The following is a 20,076-nucleotide window of genomic DNA, read 5'->3' as shown; positions in this document are numbered from 1 at the left end:
CTTTATATTTGTTGAGCACCTACTAAATGTCAGACACTATGCCAGGAGCTTGGGAAATACTATCTTACTTCATCCTCACAACAGCCTGTGGGTAAATATAATCATCTTCAAATTATAAATGAGAAAATGAAGCCTCCAAGAGATTATATAACTCACACAAGGTCACATAGTTATATTAGTGGAAATTGGGTTTAGATCTAGATTTGGCTGCCTCCATGTCCATACATAGCCCTGTCTCCCACTTCTCTTGCTCTGTTTCTTTTTTTTCTTTCTCCCTTTCAATTTCCTTCCTTCCTTCCTTGACCATATCTTCCCCTCCTTACAAGTCCCTTTAGTCCCCTCTTGCCCTTTTTTTTTTTAAAGATTTTATTTATTTATTAGAGAGAGACAGACAGCACATGCAGAAACAGGGGGAGGGGCAGAGGAAGAGGGAGAAGCAGACTCCCCACTGAGCCGGGAGTCCAAGGTGGGGGGCCCAATCCCAAGACCCTGGGACCATGACCTGGGACCTGAGCCAAAGGCAAATGCTTGACTGATTGAGCCACCCAGGAGCCCTGCCCCTGCCCCAACTTTGCTTTAATTTGACTACCACAGTGTCTGAATCTGGGCAAGTCATTTTATTTCTCTGAATCACTTAGCCGCTCAGTCTCAGGCTCCTTGGCTGTTAAGTGGAAACAGCCACAGTACCTTTCTACTGAGAGCAACTGGGAGAATTGAGCAAGACAACGGATTAACTGCTGCCCAGAGTTGCCTGTTGGAACGACAGTTGCTTTTTCTCTACTTTCACCTTGCTCTTCTCATGTCCTCTTCATCCCATTTCTCTCCTTTTATCATCTTTCCCCACAAAGGAGGGGCCTTCTTTCCTCCTCCCTCCTTCTCCCCATTAGTGCACTGTCCACAGAGAGGGCTGAAGCCCCCAGGTACAGACAGGGTTCTTCTTCCCCCGCCATCTCAGCTTGAAGGCACTTCCAACTCTTCCCAGCCCTCCTCTGGTTGACGGCCTCTCTGTGGCCCATTTCATAACCTGAGAAAGGCCAGCAGCAGAAATGTGCCCTAACTGTGGCCACGTGATAAAGAAGGAGGTGGCTACTGGGTCATTATCTGGGCCACAGAAACGCCATCAGCCTCAGAGAACGCCCCCCGCCAGCATGTCTTCCTTAATGAATATCATAAAAATTGACTTCCTGGTAAATGACAAGTTTATTGTCATTTGGACAATAAATGACAAGTTATTGTCATTATTGGACAGTTGCTTGCCTCGGAAAGGGGAAAACAGGTAAAGAAGGAAATAGGCTCTAACTATCAGTATGGATGAAGATGAGGACACAGGTCAAGGCCAGGGGCACAAATCCCTTCTGAGGAATTGGCACTAAGGAAAGGACATGTCATGTTGCATAGGTGGGCAGTGGGAAGAGGCCCAGGAGTCATATAGTCTGGATTTGAATATAGTCCCTGTCAGCTACTAGCTGTGTGACCTCGGGCAAGTTGTTCAATCTCTCTCACCCTCTATTTCTTCATCTGTGGAATGGGGTGAGCCTGTAACAGTTCAAAAATATAATTTTAAAACCTTGTGAGCAGGGTAGGGCAAGGCAGAAGTTATTTGTAATGTACAGATAGGAAAACCTAGACTCGGAGATGGGCATAAGCCAGGGCTCTATCCCTTATGTCCCCTTGTCTCGCTCAGTTGGCACAGTGACCAAACACACTGTAACATTTACTAACCAGGGACAGCAAACCAGAGGCTGTGCTGGAATACAGGGGAGACAGAGCACGGCAGGGGAGGAGGCTGCAGAAGGAGGCTTCCAGAAGTTGGTGGAGAGGGGAGACTTTAAGGCTAGCATTGAGCAGAACTCTTCACCCAACTAACTTCTCATTCTTCAGGACTCGGCTTAAATACAGCCCCTTCATTTCCCTCTGTGCTTCCCTCTGCTATAGCACATGCTACCCAGCATGGTAGAAGTCCACTTGACAAGGAGCTCCCGGAGCAGGGATCATGTCATTCATCTGAGCCCCAGCACTAGCCAGAGGAATAGGTGCTTGGTGAGTGTTGGTTGAACAGATGAATGAAGGAGTTGGGAATGAGCATGGAGGGCGTGCTTGAGAGGATATGCACAGTGTGGGTCATGAGAGCTCAGCTCAACATGCACAAGGACACTGAGGTGAGTCAGGAGTTCTTGCCCTCAAGGAGATCCTAGTCTAGTGTGGGAAACAGACACACTGATGACAGCACAGTGATAAATGCTGGAATGGTGAAAAGTGAGGGGATTAGCAGGGCATGAGAGGAGGTACCTAACAGTCCTGGGAGCCACGGAAGGCTTCTTGGAGAAGGTGATTCCTAAGCAGATATCAGCTAAAGACAGGTGATTGTGAGTGTATGTGTGAGCACATACATGTGTAGCCTACTAGGCAGGGGAAACAGCATGAGCACAGATAATGGGGCAAAGAACAGCAGTTTGCTATCATTAGAGCAGAAAGCCCAAAGTGATGAGCGATGAAGCAGTAAGTCTTGTGGAGACTCATGGAGAGCTCATATGTCATGCCAAGGAGATGTCGTCACTGTCATCTCAAAAGTACCCAAGGTATCAGAGCTCTGATTCAAATAAGCAGCTCATGGCCCTAGCCAGCTCATGGGTCTTTTTTCCTAGCAGAACCACCCCAAATGCACACCCACCCAATTACTGTCAGACTTCTGGAAGGCCCTTCATTGGCAGGCCCAGATGGTAACCTTTTCCTCGGGTTCATTAATAAGGATTCTCAGGAGCTGAGAGCCTAGTGAGGTCAGGAAGATGACAACCAATTAATCAGACTAGCCCTCCATCCTTTCCTCCCTCTAATTGGCTTCAAAACAATATTTCTGCTGTCTTTAATAGGGCCCAATCTTAGATGAATCTGAAATAATCCTTACCACCCCCAAGATCATGTTTACCTGTCCCGTCCAAAGACAGCTGCCAGAGACCCACAGAGTTTGTACACACTGCCTACTTCTGAATTTGACCTCTGAATTCTACTCAAAACCCATGACCAACTGAACTCATCGCTCCTCATCCTGATGCTGCCCCAGAACATCTCTCTTCCACTTTCATGTTCAAATTCCTTTTCTGTCTCGCTCTGATACCTCCCATCTCTGTCATGTATCAATCTTCAACTCATGCCCTTCTAGTCACTGATGATTTGGCAAGGGACTCACTGTGTTCCTTTCTGTCCAGAGTTGTTCTCATGTTCAGAAACTTTGAGTTTCATGTGGACCATTCATCCAACACCCTGAATTTATCATCTCATTTACAGAAACCTTCTCTTCCATTCTGCTCAGCTATGCTTCTGTCTGTATAATTTGAGCTATTTTGACTTGGATTTATATAGCTGGGACTGTCAGCGGTCTAATTAATGCAACACCCAGCCTCACTGGCTTAGCACCCAAGAACCTGCATGTCTTGACCTCTATCTACTTCCCCAACCTCATCTTCCTGGCTCACACAATGCTCTAGAGACAATGACACTTCTTCTTTTAAGATTATCTGTTTGTTTGGGTTGCCTGGGTGGCTCAGTTGGTTAAGCAACTGCCTTCAGCTCAGGTCATGATCCTGGAGTCCCGGGATCGAGTGGGATCGAGTCCCATATCAGGCTCCCTGCTTAGCCCTTGCCCTCTGCCTGCCTCCCTGCCTACTTATAATCTCTTTCTCTCTGTCAAATAAATAAATAAAATCTTTAAAAAAAAAAAAGATTATCGGTTTTAGTGAGAGAGAGAGAGCAGGGGGAGGGCAAGAGGGAGAGAGAGAATCCTGAAGCAGACTCACCACTGAGCAGAGAGCCCAACACGGGGCTCGATCCCTGGACCCTGAGATCATGACCTGAGCCAAAACCGAGTCAGTCACTTAACCAATTGAGCCACCCAGGCACCTCTTGACACTTTCTTCTTCCTTTTTTTTTTTTTTTTAATTTTTTAAATTTCCTTTCAGTGTACCAGAATTCATTGTTTATGCACCATACCCAGTGCTCCATGCAATATGTGCCCTCCATAGTACCCACCACCAGGCTCACCCACCTTCCCACCCCCCGCTGACACTTTCTTATTTGGTGTTATTGCTCATGTTATTACTCTCCAGCTCCTATTCCTGATCACCTTCATTCTTCACCTGTGGAATCACTGATTGCAAAGAGCCTTCATTTTCTCTTCCTACCCCACCTCCGCCATTCAGAACATACGATGTACCTTTCCACTATACTCTCATGGCACCTTACACAGTCGTTTCAGTCAGATTCCAACAGGAAAATGGGAATTATTCTTAACATGTAAACCAGAGGGAATTGGTTATACAGGTGATAGAAGAACAAAGAGGCAGACAGAATAGTGAGGAAACCAGAGCTCATCAACTGCAAACAAACTAATAAATCCATTACTACGGCCAAAAGAAGCTGGAACCATGGCCAGAGAAGAGCAACCGCCTCTACTTGAGGAAGGAGGAGTGGGAATATACAGGTCCCCTTTGGCCTTGCCAGTGTCTCTCCTTGGCTTAATCCAGACAGAAGCCACTGTCACAGGAGCCTGGGAAACACAGCCCGCAAATGTCAAACCCGGGACAAGGGACGGGCATGTTTGCAGGAGAGAGAAAAGAGTGAAGAATGACAGCACACAGGCTAAGGACTGGCAAAGCCATCTACCCAAAGGATGTTGAAATTATCTATTATTTTGTTCCCCTAGTCAATGAATATCTTATTTTAAAATATTTTATTTATTTATTTATTTATTTTTAAGATTTTATTTATTTGACAGAGAGAGAGGGAACACAAGCAGGGGAAGTAGGAGGGGGTAAAGGAGGCTTCCTGTGGAGTAGGGAACCCGACATGGGGCTCTATCCCAGGACCCTGGAATCATGACCTGAGTCAAAGGCAGACACTTAACTATTGAGCCACTCAGGCGTCCCTATTTATTTATTTTGAAGATTTCATTTATTTATCTAGAGCAAGGGGGAGGGGTAGGGGGAGAGGAAGAGAATCTCAAGCAGACTCACCACCAAGCACAGAGCCCAATATTGGGCTGGATCTCATGACCCTGAGATCATGACCTGAGCCAAAACCAAGAGTCAGACACTTAACTGACTGTACCACCCAGGTATCCTACCAATGAGCATCTTAAGGGCAGGTAACCCTTTGTTCCCTGGGTCCATCATGTGTTAGGTGATGGTGGTAGATCATTCCCTTGCCTTCCTCTAGAGGATCTGGCTCCCCTTCCCACTGGCAAATGGCTTGCAGAGCCTACTTGGGGGAGGAATATATCCCTGTTCCACTGACATTAGATTTGGTCATCTGACTTGCTTTGGCCAATGGATGTGGGCATTCCAAGTCCCAATAGAAGATTTAAGAGCCTTTGTCTAGTTTAGCCACCTCAGATTGGATCCCAGAGTAAGAAGACATATGGAACAGAGTCACAGCTGACTTGTAGCTAGCATCTGTGAGAAACAAACCTTTATTATCTAAGTTCCTAACTTGAGTTATATGTTATCACTAAAGAAATCTCACTAACACTGTGACCAAGGGTAGAAATTTGATGAGAAACCATGGCAAGCTTTTTGGGAAAACACCACTGGATGATGATATAATGGGGACATTAAGATTTTTAGTCCAAGGCCTGAGTTTGAGTACTGGACCTAATACCTGTTACCTGAATCATTTAGAAAAGTTACATAATCTTTCGATGAAAAAATAAAGACACAGAAGTGTGGCATAGCTCATTATGTGCAAGAAAACACGAGTGTGGACTCAGCTTCTTCATCAGTATAATGGAGCGGATGATAATGGCATCTTCCAGGCTAGAAGTAAGAGTGAGGATCATAGAAAATTGTTGTGAAAACACCTTGTAAACTATAGTCACTGCACCAAAGTTAGTTATTATCAATGTCAGTTGGGTCTTTGATTCTCTGTAACCAGGGTCAGTGATGCAGGTTTCAATTGTTCATTCCAATCCAGAAAAAAACCCAAAAACACCAAATGAAAAAACACCACAACATCTAACAGGCACCTAAAATAAGCAAGGCAGTGTATAAGGGTCTGTGGAGTCTGAGTGATAAGTAGGAATTATGGGAACTGAAATCATGGACTCAAAGAGGAATAGAGCCAAATGTACCTTCCCATTCAATGAATCCAAATCCCACTTTTTAGATGGCCAAACTAAGACCCAGGGACAGGAAACATGATGCTCAAGGTCACATAGTAAACAAGTGGCAGAAAAAGGATAAAACCCTCAGCCTCCTAAGTCCTAACCCTCGGCCTCCTAACTCCACTATACTTTGTGGGAGTGAGTGTATGTGTATGTTCCAAAACCACATTGTAAATGAGTCTCCTTCCCTTGTAGGCAGAAGTGCATTTCTCTTTTACTATCCTTTGAGTTTTGGCTAGACCGATTTGCATTCAGATTTAGGGAAGGGACAAGAAGTCCCTTTCTGAGGATCGCAGGAGGGCAGAGGCCCTAAAATGCCATGTTTCTTAAAATGCCATGTTTCTTAAAACAGGAGTCCCTGGGGTACCTGGGTGGCTCAGTCATTAGGCATCTACCTTTGGCTCAGGTCATGATCCCAGGATCCTGGGATGGATGGAGCCCCACATCAGCTCCCTACCAGACAGGAAGCCTGCTTCTCCCTCTCCCAATCCCCCTGCTTGTGTTCCCTCTCTAGCTGTGTCTCTCTCTGTCAAATAAAATAAAATCTTAAAAAAAAAAAAAAAAAAAAAAAAAAGAACAGGAGTCCCTGAAACTCCTGTACTTTCCCAAAGATCCACTTGCCTCAGTGACTCCATGGTCTCACCCATATACCAGGAACTTTGAGGATATTGATGACCTGCTGCTACTCACAGCTTTAATAAAAGCTAGCTGCTGGCCGTATCACTAGTCTTGGCCTAGTGAGCTGAGAAAAACTAAAGGAAAGGGAGTCCTGAAGAGGAATCCCATAAAGCAGAAGAGAAGCACTACTATGGTGGCCAGCACACCACTGAAACTTACTTAATTGTTGGAACAGCAGAGGGATAGGATGGATGTGGGGATGAGGAAGGCTGAGCGCCCTCCCTCACTGTTCCCGGATCTGATCACATCCTTGCAAAAGTCTTAACGTGGTCCACAAGACCCTTCAAGACCTGGCCCCTGCCTGCCTCTCTACTCTCCTCTCATACTACTCTCCCCTTGATTGTCTAGTTCCTGTGGCATGGGCTTCTTTCAGTATCATGAGTGCTTCAAGCTCTACCCCACATTAGGACTATTCTTGATCTGGAATATGGCCCTCTGCCTCCCCCCACACACCCACCCACACACACACTCACACCCACTCTGCCTGGCTAACTTCTTCTCATCTTTTAGTTCTCAGCTTCAGTGTTACTTTCTCAGAAGATCTTGAGTCTCTAAAATTAGGTTTCTCTTTTCTCACTTTCTTCACAGCACTTGTAACTTATGTTACTTTTATCTGCCCACCATTCCTTCCTTTAGGGAATCACTATTTTAAAGAGTTGTGGTGGCACTACAGGTTATCATACCCGCCTCCCCCGCCACTGGGACAGGCATTGACTCACGGGTGGCCAATCACAGTCTTCCCTGACATTGCTATATGGCGGCTGGGACACAGAAGGCATTTTTTTGCAGGAGTTGGGAAGATAATCTGGAGCTGCCATCATCCATCTTACTCCTCATAGAGTTTGGAGAAGAAAGGAGGCTGAAGGGATTAGCAAAGTTGAGAAATGGAACGTGCAATTGAATCCTAGATCTAGTGGACTTTCCAGCTATAAGAACTAATAAATTCTATTTTTTTTTAAAGATTTTATTTATTTATTTGACAGCGAGAGATCACAAGTAGGCAGAGAGAGAGGAAGGGAAGGAAGCAGGCTCCCTGCCGAGCAGAGAGCCCGATGCGGGACTCGATCCCAGGACCCTGAGATCATGACCTGAGCCGAAGGCAGCGGCTTAACCCACTGAGCCACCCAGGCGCCCCTAATAAATTCTATTTTAAAAACAGTATTTTAAATCTATTTTAATCTATTTTATTTTTTAAATTTTATATATATATTTTTAAATTTATTTTTTATTTATTTTCAGCATAACAGTATTCATTATTTTTGCACCACACCCAGTGCTCCATGCAATCTGTGCCTTCTATAATATCCACCACCTCCCACCCCCCACCCCTTCAAAACCCTCAGATTGTTTTTCAGAGTCCATAGTCTCTCATGGTTCACCTCCCCTCCAATTTCCCCCAACTCCCTTCTCCTCTCTATCTCCCCATGTCCTCCATGTTATATTTTAATCTATTTTATATCTCTTTTAAAAACATATTTGGGATTCTATCACTTGCCATAACAAGAGTCCTACCTCATGCAGAACTTAACACAATTTCTAACAGTTTTATTGAGATAATTCACACACCATTCAGTTTGTCTCTTTAAAACATGTTAAATTATATATTTGTATAATTATTTGTTTATTGTCCCTTATCCATTAGTTCCATGATAATAAATACAATAGCTGTTCTGTTCACTATTATAACCCAAGTACCAGGACAGAGCCCAGCTTAGACTAAGTGCTCAATGAATAAGTGAAAAAAATGGATGAATGAATGAATATCTAACCTATTCTGGGTACTTAGGATAATGAACCAAATGAGACATAACTTTGTTGCTCTTGAGGTCTAGCAAGAGAGACAGGTGTCCAAATAGTCAAATACTAGTAAGCAACAGAGGAAAGCTCAGGAAATTGTGTAGGACAGACATGGTTTACTACGACCCGCCCAAATCTGACCTATTGATTAAGGCCTTCTTTAAGTGCCTCCCTAAATTCAAGAATTACTCTGACTTCATCTATGTTCCTACATAGATTTGATAGATCTAAACTGACTCCACTACTTCTTTTTTTTTTTTTAAGTTTTTTTTTTTTTTTTTTTTATCTGACAGAGATCACAAGTAGGCAGAGAGGCAAGCAGAGAGAGAGGAGGAAGCAGGCTCCCCGCAGAGCAGAGAGCCTGATGTGGGGCTCGATCCCAGGACCCTGGGATCATGACCTGAGCCGAAGGCAGAGGCCTAACCCACTGAGCCACCCAGGTGCCCCTGACTCCACTACTTCTTAACTGCATAAACTTGAGAAAATTATTTAAGCCCTCTGAACTTCATTTTTCAGAGTATTGGACATACCCTAGAGTACCTACTTAGAAGAGTTATAGGGAGAACTAAATGAAATAATTAATACACAGCATCTCATAGAATGCCTGGATCAATGTCACCTACTATCATAGTTACTATACAGTGAGGTTAAGTAGTTAGGAGCACAGGCTATGGAGGCAGACTTCTGCTTGGGTTCAAATTCTGACTCTACCTGTTAGTAGCTGTGTGACTTTAAGCAAGTTACTCAATTTCTCTGTGCCTCAGTTTTCTCATCTGTTTAAAAAAAAAAACAATTTACAGATAAGAGAAATATGTATGTCAGAGGGCTCTAGTGGAATTAAATTAAATGAATATTACTTTAAAACACTTAGAATAGTGTCTGGCACAAGGTAAGCACCTAATAAATACTTAACCAACTCACTTGTTAAAAATCTTAGTCATGAGGGCCTGGCCTGCCAATTATTATTTTTTTCCAAATATAAAACTAACTCACCTTTTAGAACTTAGTCTTGTTTAGTTCTAAGGATTGACATGCTGATTACATATCCTTGCTTCTAATACATCAAAGTATATACATAAAATCAGCTTGCACCCTTCCAATGGCATAAGTCTCTTTGGGAAAGGCTACTCTTGACTAACACTGTCAATGATTTACAGTTTCCTGAACACACAGTGCTGGTCCTTTCCTTTACCAGTTTATTCCCCTGAAATATCCTTGCTTCTTCTCTTCCTTACTTGGCTGCTCCATTTGTCTTCAAGATTCAGCTTGGCATCATGTTCTCTGGTCCCCCTGAGTTAGGGGTCTCCTTTGTGCTCCCCCACAACCCCCAGCACATCCCTCTATCACAACACTGATCACATGGGGTATCACTGTTTCTGTCCTTCAGACAGGGGAGTTGTGTGTCCTATTCCACTACATAGGACCTGGCATACAGTAGGCACTCAGGAAGTCTTAATTGGATTGAAATAAAATGAAGTAGCCAAATACTTAACATAATAAAGTTTAATCAAAACATATTTTTGCAGCGTCTACTCAGTGCCAGGTCATCGAAATAGGCACTGTTGGCACAAAAATAAACTAGACTCATTTCCTGTCTTCGTGGAACTTTAGGGGAGATGGACAAGTAAACAAGTGCACCCAAGTGTGATAAGGACTGGGTCTGCTGTGTGGGAGGCGGGGGCATGAAGGAAAGAGCTCTGGGGGCCAGGAGAGGCTTCACAGAAATGTGAAGTTTGAGCTGTCTTGAAAAGTGAGTGGAAGTTTACCGGCTAGATGAGGGTACAGGGTGGGAAGTAGAAAAGAGAATTCTAAACAGATGGGGTGTAGCCGCTCCAGGAAAAAGTGCTGGAGTCTCCCTGGGGACAGCAGGTTGAAGGCACAAGTAATAGTCTAAGATCACCCAAATGTTTGGTTCACTGTTTGAACCAGGGGGACAGGCACAGGCACTTTCTGGATGCTGTGAACTTCTGTGATGGGGTAAGAACAGCAAGATCCCAGATAACCCAACCTCCCTCTTTATTAAACACCTACAGTTTGCTGATTTCTATTCCAGGCCACCCTGGGGAGCAGGGGAGGGAAGAAAGAAGTATAAGACACTCTCCCACGCATGTACTCATAATATGTGTGATACAAATACCGTACACAACTCACATTTGTATATTATAGAGTTTGCCCACCTACAAGCCCAAGTATCTATACATCAGAGACCATCAGAGAAAACAACTTTAAACTCCCTACTCCTCAACATTTACAAGACCTAAGTTATAAGACATATTTAGGGAGACTGGCTAAAAGTTAAGCAATAGAGCCTTTCTTTCAGGGGAAGTTTTCTCCGAGGTGACCCTACACCGAACCCCAACATAGAAAAAAAAGAAAACAAAATGATACAAAACAGGGAAGCCTGGGTGGCTCCGTCGGCTAAACGTTTGCCTTGGGCTTAGGTCATGATCCCACAGACCTGAGATCGAGTTCCATATCAGGCTCCTTCCTAAGTGGGGAGCCAGCTTCTCCCTCTGCTGGCTGTTCCCCCTGCTTGTGCGGTCTCTTTCTCTCTCTGGCAAGGCAAGGCAGGGCGCTGCTCTTTGAAGCAAGTATTGGTAGGAATTCTGCTGTCAGGCCACCAAGACACATCTGAGACACCTGGGTCTCAGGGAAGCACAGAGATAAAGGTGCTTGAACCTTGGAAAATGCCAGCGCATCATGAGCTGTGCACTTAAACCACACGGTTTCATCCTTTCATACAATTATTTTTGTTGTGAATTATGTTTTGGTAAAGAAACCTCAGTTTACATTGAGAGGAATTCTAAGACGTAATGTTGTGATTATTATAAGGACGTTTAATATTAAGGACATGGTCACATCCAGCATATAGAGCCTGCTCTACAGCTGCCAATGAAAAGAAGTGCTTCTCAGGAAAATGGGTTTGTTTTTATTTTAAAGACCATCTCGAGACTGTGTACTTGATTATGTTTCTTGCCTTGCATGGCTGGTAGGAAGCTCAAAGCCAACATTTTGGCCCAACTCTCACGCATGTCAGGGAACTTAAAACATACACATTTATCTCACCCCTGGCTTCCTCTTTTTTTCTCCTACCTTTGTTTTCTCTTTACTCCAATTTTCTTATTTCTTTATTGATGTATTATGATAATTTTTATAAGACACCTCAGAGCCTTTGTGGAAAGAACTGGTGAATAAAAGAGTTCATAAATTTAAATTTTGGGGTGCCTGGGTGGCTCAGTGGGTTAAGCCTCTGCTTTTGGCTCAGGTCATGATCCCAGGGTCCTGGGATGGAGCCCCGCATCGGGCTCTCTGCTCAGCGGGGAGCCTGCTTCCTCCTCTCTCCCTGCCTACTGCTCTGCTACTTGTGATTTCTCTGTCTGTCAAATAAATAAATAAAATGTTTTTTAAAAATTTAACTTTTACTTAGTAATTCAATGTAATAAAATATACACATCATAAATAACAAATTACCTAAAACTCACTAGCACAAAGCTTACATGCACATTGCACAAACATAAAACAATATACACAGAGCACACATGCACATAATTCACAATCACAACACTCCCTTCATGTTACAGTCCCATGTAAACATGCACACATACACACATGTTGTGCCCATACCAAGCTGCTCGGCAAGGAGCCGGCCCTTCTCAGTGGGAACAACCCTCTCTTCCTCCATGTCACACTTGTTCCCAACCAGGATAACCTGTGCATTGTCCCAGGAGTAGGTCTTGATCTGAGTAGCCCTAAAAAGAGACAGAGAGAGGACAGTGTTAATGACATTCTGTTATGCTAGCAAGGACCCTGCAAAACTCAAAGACGTGGTTTGCCTTCTGGGGCTAGCTACACCCAAGTTGTATCAATGAACTCAGCTGAGGACAGATGGACACCTGCCCCAGCTCTGCCTGCAAACCTCAACCCAGATCCTAGAAGCCTTCCTCTAATACATCTGTCCATCCCTCTCCTCAATGGACAGAGAGCTCTTTTTGAAACACCTATCTTTTTAATTTTTTAAAAAGATTTTATTTATTTATTTATTTATTTATCAGAGATAGAAAGAGAGAGAGCATAAGCAGGGGGAGTGGCAGAGGGAGAAGCAGGCTTCCCACTGAGCAAGGAGCCTGATGTGGGACTTGATCTCAAGATCCTGGGATCATAACCTGAGTCGAAGGCAAAAGCTTAACCAACTGAGCCCCCCAGCCATCCCTAAAACATCTGACTGACCATGATAAGTCCTTTCTGAAAAGGACTCTCCCATGGCCCCCTGACTAGCTGTGTGATGAAGTCTAGAACCCTCAGGTGTTGACCATTGACATCCTGTCTCTCTAGCTTCATCCCACTTCCTCCTACTTCTCACTATCCCGAAATGCTCTTCCATGGCTTGTGCCTTTACCTATACTGGGAGTCCCTTCCCCACACTAACTCATCCCCCAGGGCCCAGGGCTAGTCTCATAATTCCTTGGGGGAAGCCTTCCCAGGCTTTCTCAGGCCCCGCTAGCCTCTCCCTGATCCCCTGTGACTTACAAACATTCACTGAGGCCTCAGATGGTGATTCTTTGTGGAAACCAAAACGTCAGCAGTGATTTCCTTCACATAGAATGGTTATGAAACTTTTTAAAAATGCTTTTCTGGGGGCTCCTGGGTGTCTCAGTCATTAAGCATCTGCCTTCAGCTCAGGTCATGATCCCAGGGTCCTAGGATCAAGCCCCAAGTTGGGCTCCCTGCTCAGCGGGAAGCCTGCTTCTCCCTCTCCCACTCCCCCTGCTTGTGTTCCCTCTCTCACTGTGTCTCTCTCTCAGTCAAATAAATAAAATGTTCAAAACAACAACAACAAAAAACTTTTCTGTAGGGGCGCCTGGGTCGCTCAGTTGGTTAGGCAACCGACTCTAGATTTTGGCTCAGGTCATGATCTCGGGTCATGGGATTGAGCCTAGAGTCAGACTCCAGCTCAGTGCAGAGTCTGATTGTCTCTCTCCCACTGCTCCTCCCCCTCCCTGTTTGCTTGCTCTCTCTCTCTCTTAAATAAATAAAATCTTTACAAAACATTTTTCTGTATTTTTCAAAATTTTGAAAATGAGCATATGCTACTTATATAATGAGAAACAAAATTTTAATATAATGAATAAAATAGGAACCTTGTATTGTGGATACATCTATTTGTGGGGATAGGACTCTCTCTAATTACCCTATCAAACAGAAATGATTACTTCTCCTTTTGGTCCCCTGTACCTTTACCATGGCACCTGTTACATTTGGCTGGATTTATAAGTCCCTCCTTGAAGGTGAGGATAGTCTCATTCATCTCTGGAGTGCCAGTCCTCAGCACAGAGCAGAGAAGGTGTCAGCAACTGTCTGATGAACGGATAAGCCAGCTAATGGTTAATCACAAAGCAGATCTTAAATGTGGCCCTGTCACTCTAACTCAAGCCTAACTGTAACATGGACCTATTAATGACTCTGCTCCTAAAGCTGATCCGTCACTAATCTTCTCTTTCTTTAAGGGTGAGAAGCCATTCCTTCAAGGTACAGAATTCACTCAGCCACATTTGTTGTGGGCTGACAAAGCACCAGATTCTATGCTGAGCACTGGAGCTTAGACGGCTAGTCTCGGGCCACGTTGCTAGGAGCAAAACTGAAAGGCCAGAGCTTGGGAGAAAGAGACACTCAATCTTCGGCCTCAAGGCAGATAACTGGAGCCAAGTCTCCATGTCTCCCCAAACTACTCTTCCTGTCCTCTTCCTCCCTCTTCCCACCCCCATTCACTCCCAGCTCCCAGATTAGCAACTCAGGTTATTCTTGGAGAAATCATCACCAGGTGTTAAAATCACTGTGTTCCTGAGACAGAAAGAACAGGGACTGACGGTGAACGGGAAGAAGGTCAAGGCCGACAGGGAATGAGCAGCGTGGAGACACTTAAAGAAAGAGCTCATCCATGACAGGAGATGGGGGGAAAGACGGAGAAGGAGGGAAAGAGGAGGAGGGGAGACAGATCATGACTGAAGAGAGGAGAGGGAATAAAAAGGGGGGAAAGGAAAAGGGAAGAGAAAAAAGGAGTAAAGAGGAAAGAGAGGAAGGAAAGGAGAAAAAGAAGATGGGGGGTACTTGTTAGAAAGGAAGAGAGAGAAAGGAGGAAGGAGAAGGTGACCACTAGGCTGAGAAGGAGAACACAGATCCCTGTGAATGACAGACATGTGGACTGCACCCCGGACAGTCGGCAAAGCCACTCTCAGCTCAAGCCTGCAACGCACCAACAGTACTTCACAGATCATGGCAACTGTTTTGTCAGAGAAGGGAAGTCCTCAAAGGGTAGCTATTATGCTAAGGGGAGCAGGAGGTAAGCATAGCCCTGGCCAGCACTGCTGCTGTATGCCTGGCCTGTTCAGCCTCTCTGATTCTGAAGAAGACCCATGGCACAGATGTTCCACCTCCTCCCATCCTCATCCTTTGCACTGGGCAAGGCTCCTGGCCCTCCCTCTTACCTATCCTTTCCTTCAGCTCCCTTCTCCCTGTGAGTTATGCTCCAGGAAGGAATTTGTACATTACTCAGAGGTTGTATCTCTGGAGCTACTAATTTCCATGGTATACTGAATCTTTATAAACTTGGACTGGATGTACTCTTGACCCCCAGCCTAGGGATAAATTTTATGGGGAAGTCTATACGTGGGTTCATTCACTACTGTGACCAGAATGATTTTCCCAAAACATTAATCTGAACCTGCTGGTTCCCTGTTCAAATGTCGTCAGCTAGGAGATAACCTCCTAACTCCTTACCCCAGCACTCAAAATTCTTCAGGACCTCTGGTCTTCCCATACCCCTCACTTACCTCTGGTCTTTGCACATCTGCATTCTTTTCCTGAAATGTTCTTATCTATTCACCCCCTGGCTAAGTCTTACAAAGTCTTACATCTTACAAAATGTAGCATCTGAGTCAACAACTCTAGGATGTCTTCCCTGCTAACAAAGCTGGGTCAGAGCCCTCTACTGGGTTGCCACAACCCCGGTGTGTGTCTCCATTACTGCACATTATGATATTCTCACTGCTTGCTTGGTGCTCTGTCCTCTCCTCTCATCTACATGCTCCTTGAGACCAGGAGCCATGTCTGATTCTTCTAGATTTCCCTAGCATATAACACAAGGCCTAGCACACATTAGATTTTTCTAGACAGTTTGATGAATAATGAATGAGTGAGGTGAATGAATGAATGAGGTGAATGAATGAATCTCATACCAATCTTGGACAGCATTGAAGGATTCCTCATTGGTAATGTCATACATCAGAATGAAGCCCATGGCCCCACGGTAATAGGCTGTGGTAATGGTCCGGTATCGCTCTTGTCCAGCGGTGTCCTGCATAGGAAAAAGAGTTAGCCTCCTGGAAAGTCTACTTTTGTTCCTAAAAAGTCCTCAGAATAATTAAAAAATAACCCAAGGTATATTTAAGGAGCACCTATTGTGTGTCTTGTATTGTACTTGGTGGGTAGAATAAAATGTTTTTTAAAAACCTCATAAAAATTGGGGCATCTGGGGGGCACAGTCAGTTAAGCCTCTGCTTTCAGCTCAGGTGATGGTCTCAGGGTCCTGGGATTGAGCCCCACATCGGGCTCTCTGCTCAGCTTTTCCTTCTCCTCCTGTTCCTTCCCACCCCCTATGCTCTCACTCTCTCAAATAAATAAAAATCTTCAAAAAATAAATAAAACCTCATAAAATTTAATAAGAAAATAATTGAGGGGCACCTGGTTGGCTCAGTCAGTAGGGCAGACAACTCTTGATCTCAGGGGGTCATGAGCTGGAGCCCCATGTTGAGGGCAGAGTTTACAGGAAGGAAGAAAGGAAAGAAAGAAGGAAGGGAAGGAGGGAAAATAATTGAAATTTCAACAGAAAAAAGGACAAGAGGAATAAACAATTCAAAGGAGAAGAGGCCAGTGAATAATTATTATATTAAAAGATTTGAACTATTTTTTCCTAAGATTTCATTCATTCATTTGACAGAGAGAGGGAGCAGCAAGCAGTAGGAGACGGAGAAACAGGCTGGTGGAGCAGAGAGCCTGATGCGGGGCTCTATCCCAGGACCCTGGGATCATGTCCTGAGCCGAAGACAGACACTTAACAAATGAACCACCAGGTACCCCAGATTTGAACTATTTTAAATTATAATCCCCATTATAGATGAGGATATAGTGAGATGTACAACCTCACACCTTGCTCATGGAAACTTGGTTGAATCTTTCTGAAAATCAATTTGGAAGTATCAAGATCATTAAAAATATTTGCACCTTTAAAAAAAAAAAAGATTTTATTCATTTATGACAGAAAGAGAGAGTGAGAGAGGGAACACAAGCAGGGGGAACTGGAGAGGGAGAAGCATGCTCCCCGCTGAGCAAGGAGCCTGACGTGGAACTCGATCCTAGGATGCCGGTATCATGACCTGAGATGAAGGCAGATGCCTAATGACTGAGCCATCAAGGCTCCCCAATATTTGCACTCTTGGCCCCAAAATTTTCCTCCTCAAAACTTTTGCTACAAAATTAGAAAATCAGACCTATGCACAAAAATATTTGTTGGGACATGCAGCAGTGCTTGTATATGTGATATAGTATCACTTTTCTAACTATAGATGTAGAAAAGAAAAGTGGAAAAAAGCATATCAAAAGATTAATAGTTATTATCTCTGTATAAGAGTCAAGAATTACAGGGATTTTAATTTTTTTCATGCACTTTTATTTTATCTACAATAAGCACATGTTGCTCTTATATAAGGAGAAATAAATATTTTGCTTAAAAAATAACCAACACGGGGCGCCTGGGTGGCTCAGTGGTTTAAGCCTCTGCCTTCAGCTCAGGTCATGATCTCAGGGTCCTGGGATCGAGCCCCACATCGGGCTCTCTGCTCAGCGGGGAGCCTGCTTCCCCCTCTCTCTCTGCCTGCCTCTCTGCCTACTTGTGATCTCTCTCTGTCTATCAAATAAATAAATAAAAATCTTTAAAAAAAAAAAATAACCAACACAATTCTTTATCTCAAGCAGATCACAGCCCAGTTGGCAAGACAGGGGTGTAAGCAAGCAAGCAAAAACAAGACCAACAGTGTGGTGTCACTGGAGCACATTGGGATGCTTCACAAACGTCCACACAACCCTTATGTGAGGGACCAGCCAATCTTCTCTGTTTCATTACAATTTCAGAATGCATGATCCTCGAGCATGTATAAAACATTTCCTAATATATTAGCTTATTTAAATATTATAAAATCCCTGTGATGTAGGTATTATTAGCATTTATATTTTATAGCTGAGAATACAAAAATACAGCCAGGGCATGTGACTTTCCCAAGGTCACAAAGTTGGTGACACAAACTATGCCTTAAATCCAGGACTTCTGATTCCAGATCCAAAGCACATACCACTAAACCTTAATCAAAGAAGGATGTATGCACAAATATTTCCTGAACACAATCTACAATGATAATAAAAACAAATAAAGGAACAATAATAACTACACCATGTCATTATTTGTACATATGTTGCACCTGTCATCCACATACTCAGAAACACTCTGTAGGTTACTCCATTTTACTCCAGATGAGGAAATTGAGGCTTAGACAGATCACCACTGTCAGAATTGCAATTCAAAATAAGTCTATGTGGCTTCCCTAAGACCCTGCAATTGCACTACTGGATATTTACCCCCAAAGATACAGATGTAGTGGAAAGAAGGGCCACCTATACCCAGTGTTCATAGCAGCAATGGCTACAGTCGCCAAACTGTGGGAAAAACCAAGATGCCCTTCAACGGACGAATGGATAAGGAAGATATGGTCCATATACACCATGGAGTATTATGCCTCCATCAGAAAGGATGAATACCCAACTTTTGTAGCAACATGGAGGGGACTGCAAGAGATTATGCTGAGTGAAATAAGTCAAGCAGAGAAAGTCAATTATCATACGGTTTCACTTATTTGTGGAGCATAACAAATAACATGGAGGACATAGGTAGATGGAGAGGCAAAGGGAGTTGAGGGAAATTGGAGGAAGAGACAAACCATGAGAGACTGTGGACTCTGAGAAACAAACTGAGGGTTTTGGAGGGGAGAGGGGTGGGGGGATGGGTGAGCCTGGTGGTGGGTATTATCGAGGGCATGTATTGCATGGAGCACTGGGTGTGGTGTATAAACAATGAATTCTGGAATACTAAAAAGAAATAAATAAATAAATTTAAAACAACAACAACAACAACAAAACCCAGAATAAGTCTACATGACTCCTACACTCATTACAATTATATTATGAATTTATACTATAAATATGTAATTCATAGCCATGAACCATACATTGTGTGATCTAAAAATGGAACAAGCACTATGCCTGCCCTCAAAGAGCCTCAGTAAAAGAGCAGAGGTAGCTAAGACATACACTTATAGACTGATAATAAGAAGTATGTGGCAATATGTCTTGAGTTCCAGATAATCAGTATAAAGAAAACATGTCACACAAATCAGGTAAGGTAGAAACATGGTGATTTTGAGTAATTATAGAAGATGTCAAAGTAGAGATAGTGTATCTGTTAGGATATACTGAGTTACTCAGTAACAAAGCAATCCCTAAATCTCAGAAGCTTAAACAAGGTTTTATTTTTTACTATTACTACATATCCATTAAGAGCTGGGTGCTCTGCTTTTTGTCTTCCTATTCCAAGATAAAGACCAACAGAGCAGCTACCAGAGGGAAAAAGTGTGAGTCATGTGCTGGCTCTTAAAACTTCTTCCACTTCTCCCATTTCACTAGCCAAAGCAAGTCATACACCCACATCCAAGAAAATGCAATCTTTTAATATGCCCAGGAGGAGAATCATAAATGTGGCAGACAGCGTAGCTCCCAATAATGGAATCTGTACCAAGTCCAGAAGCACTGGCCTGAAGATGTGCTTATCTGACAATAGTAGGAGGACAACATGGACTTCTTTCTAAAGAAGAATTTTCCAAGCAGAGAAGTGAAAGAAAGTATTATGGTAGAAGGAAAAGTTTTTGCCATTGAGTTACTCCAAAAGAACTAAAGGAATGGTAGGAAATGGGAAATGGGTAGGTGCTAAAACTAGAAAGAGCTTTAAAGGTTGTGCTATGGGGTTTGGACTTTATCCTTTTTTTTTAGGCTCCATGCCCAGCATAGAGGCCAACATGGGGCTCCAACTCATGACCCCAATATCAAGACCTGAGCTGAGATCAAGAGTCAGATACTCAACCAACTGAACCACTCAGGAACCTCTGGACTTTATCTTTTAAAATGAAAGATTTTGAGGCAGGGAATTAACATAACTAGATCTTAACTTTATTTAGAAAGATCACTCTGGCTGTGATGCAGAGAATGGACTGGAAGAAGAGATGGAAAGCAAGAATGCTAGTTAGAAGATCTTTGCAGTGGTTCCAATGGGTCCCAGTAAGCATTTGAAA

At 43.6% G+C, this 20,076-nt stretch overlaps 1 protein-coding gene across 3 annotated transcripts in view; it reads right to left on the bottom strand.

Annotated features, from left to right (window-relative positions):
* RAB3B (RAB3B, member RAS oncogene family) overlaps positions 1-20,076 on the bottom strand; it is a 72,781-nt gene that overhangs the window by 7,866 nt on the left and 44,839 nt on the right. For all 3 annotated transcript variants that reach the window (XM_032302878.1, XM_032302876.1, XM_032302877.1), the window contains exons 3-4: positions 15,862-15,980; positions 12,254-12,378 (exon numbers count right to left, since the gene is read on the bottom strand). In XM_032302878.1, coding sequence (XP_032158769.1) covers positions 12,254-12,378; positions 15,862-15,980 — 244 coding nt within the window. The remainder of the gene's footprint in view (positions 1-12,253; positions 12,379-15,861; positions 15,981-20,076) is intronic.

This window comes from Mustela erminea, chromosome 10 (assembly GCF_009829155.1).
Source record: "Mustela erminea isolate mMusErm1 chromosome 10, mMusErm1.Pri, whole genome shotgun sequence".
In the NCBI taxonomy this organism is placed as follows: Eukaryota; Metazoa; Chordata; class Mammalia; order Carnivora; family Mustelidae; genus Mustela; species Mustela erminea.
Note: the sequence above shows the minus strand (reverse complement) of the source record. Positions and strands in the feature narration are given on the sequence as shown.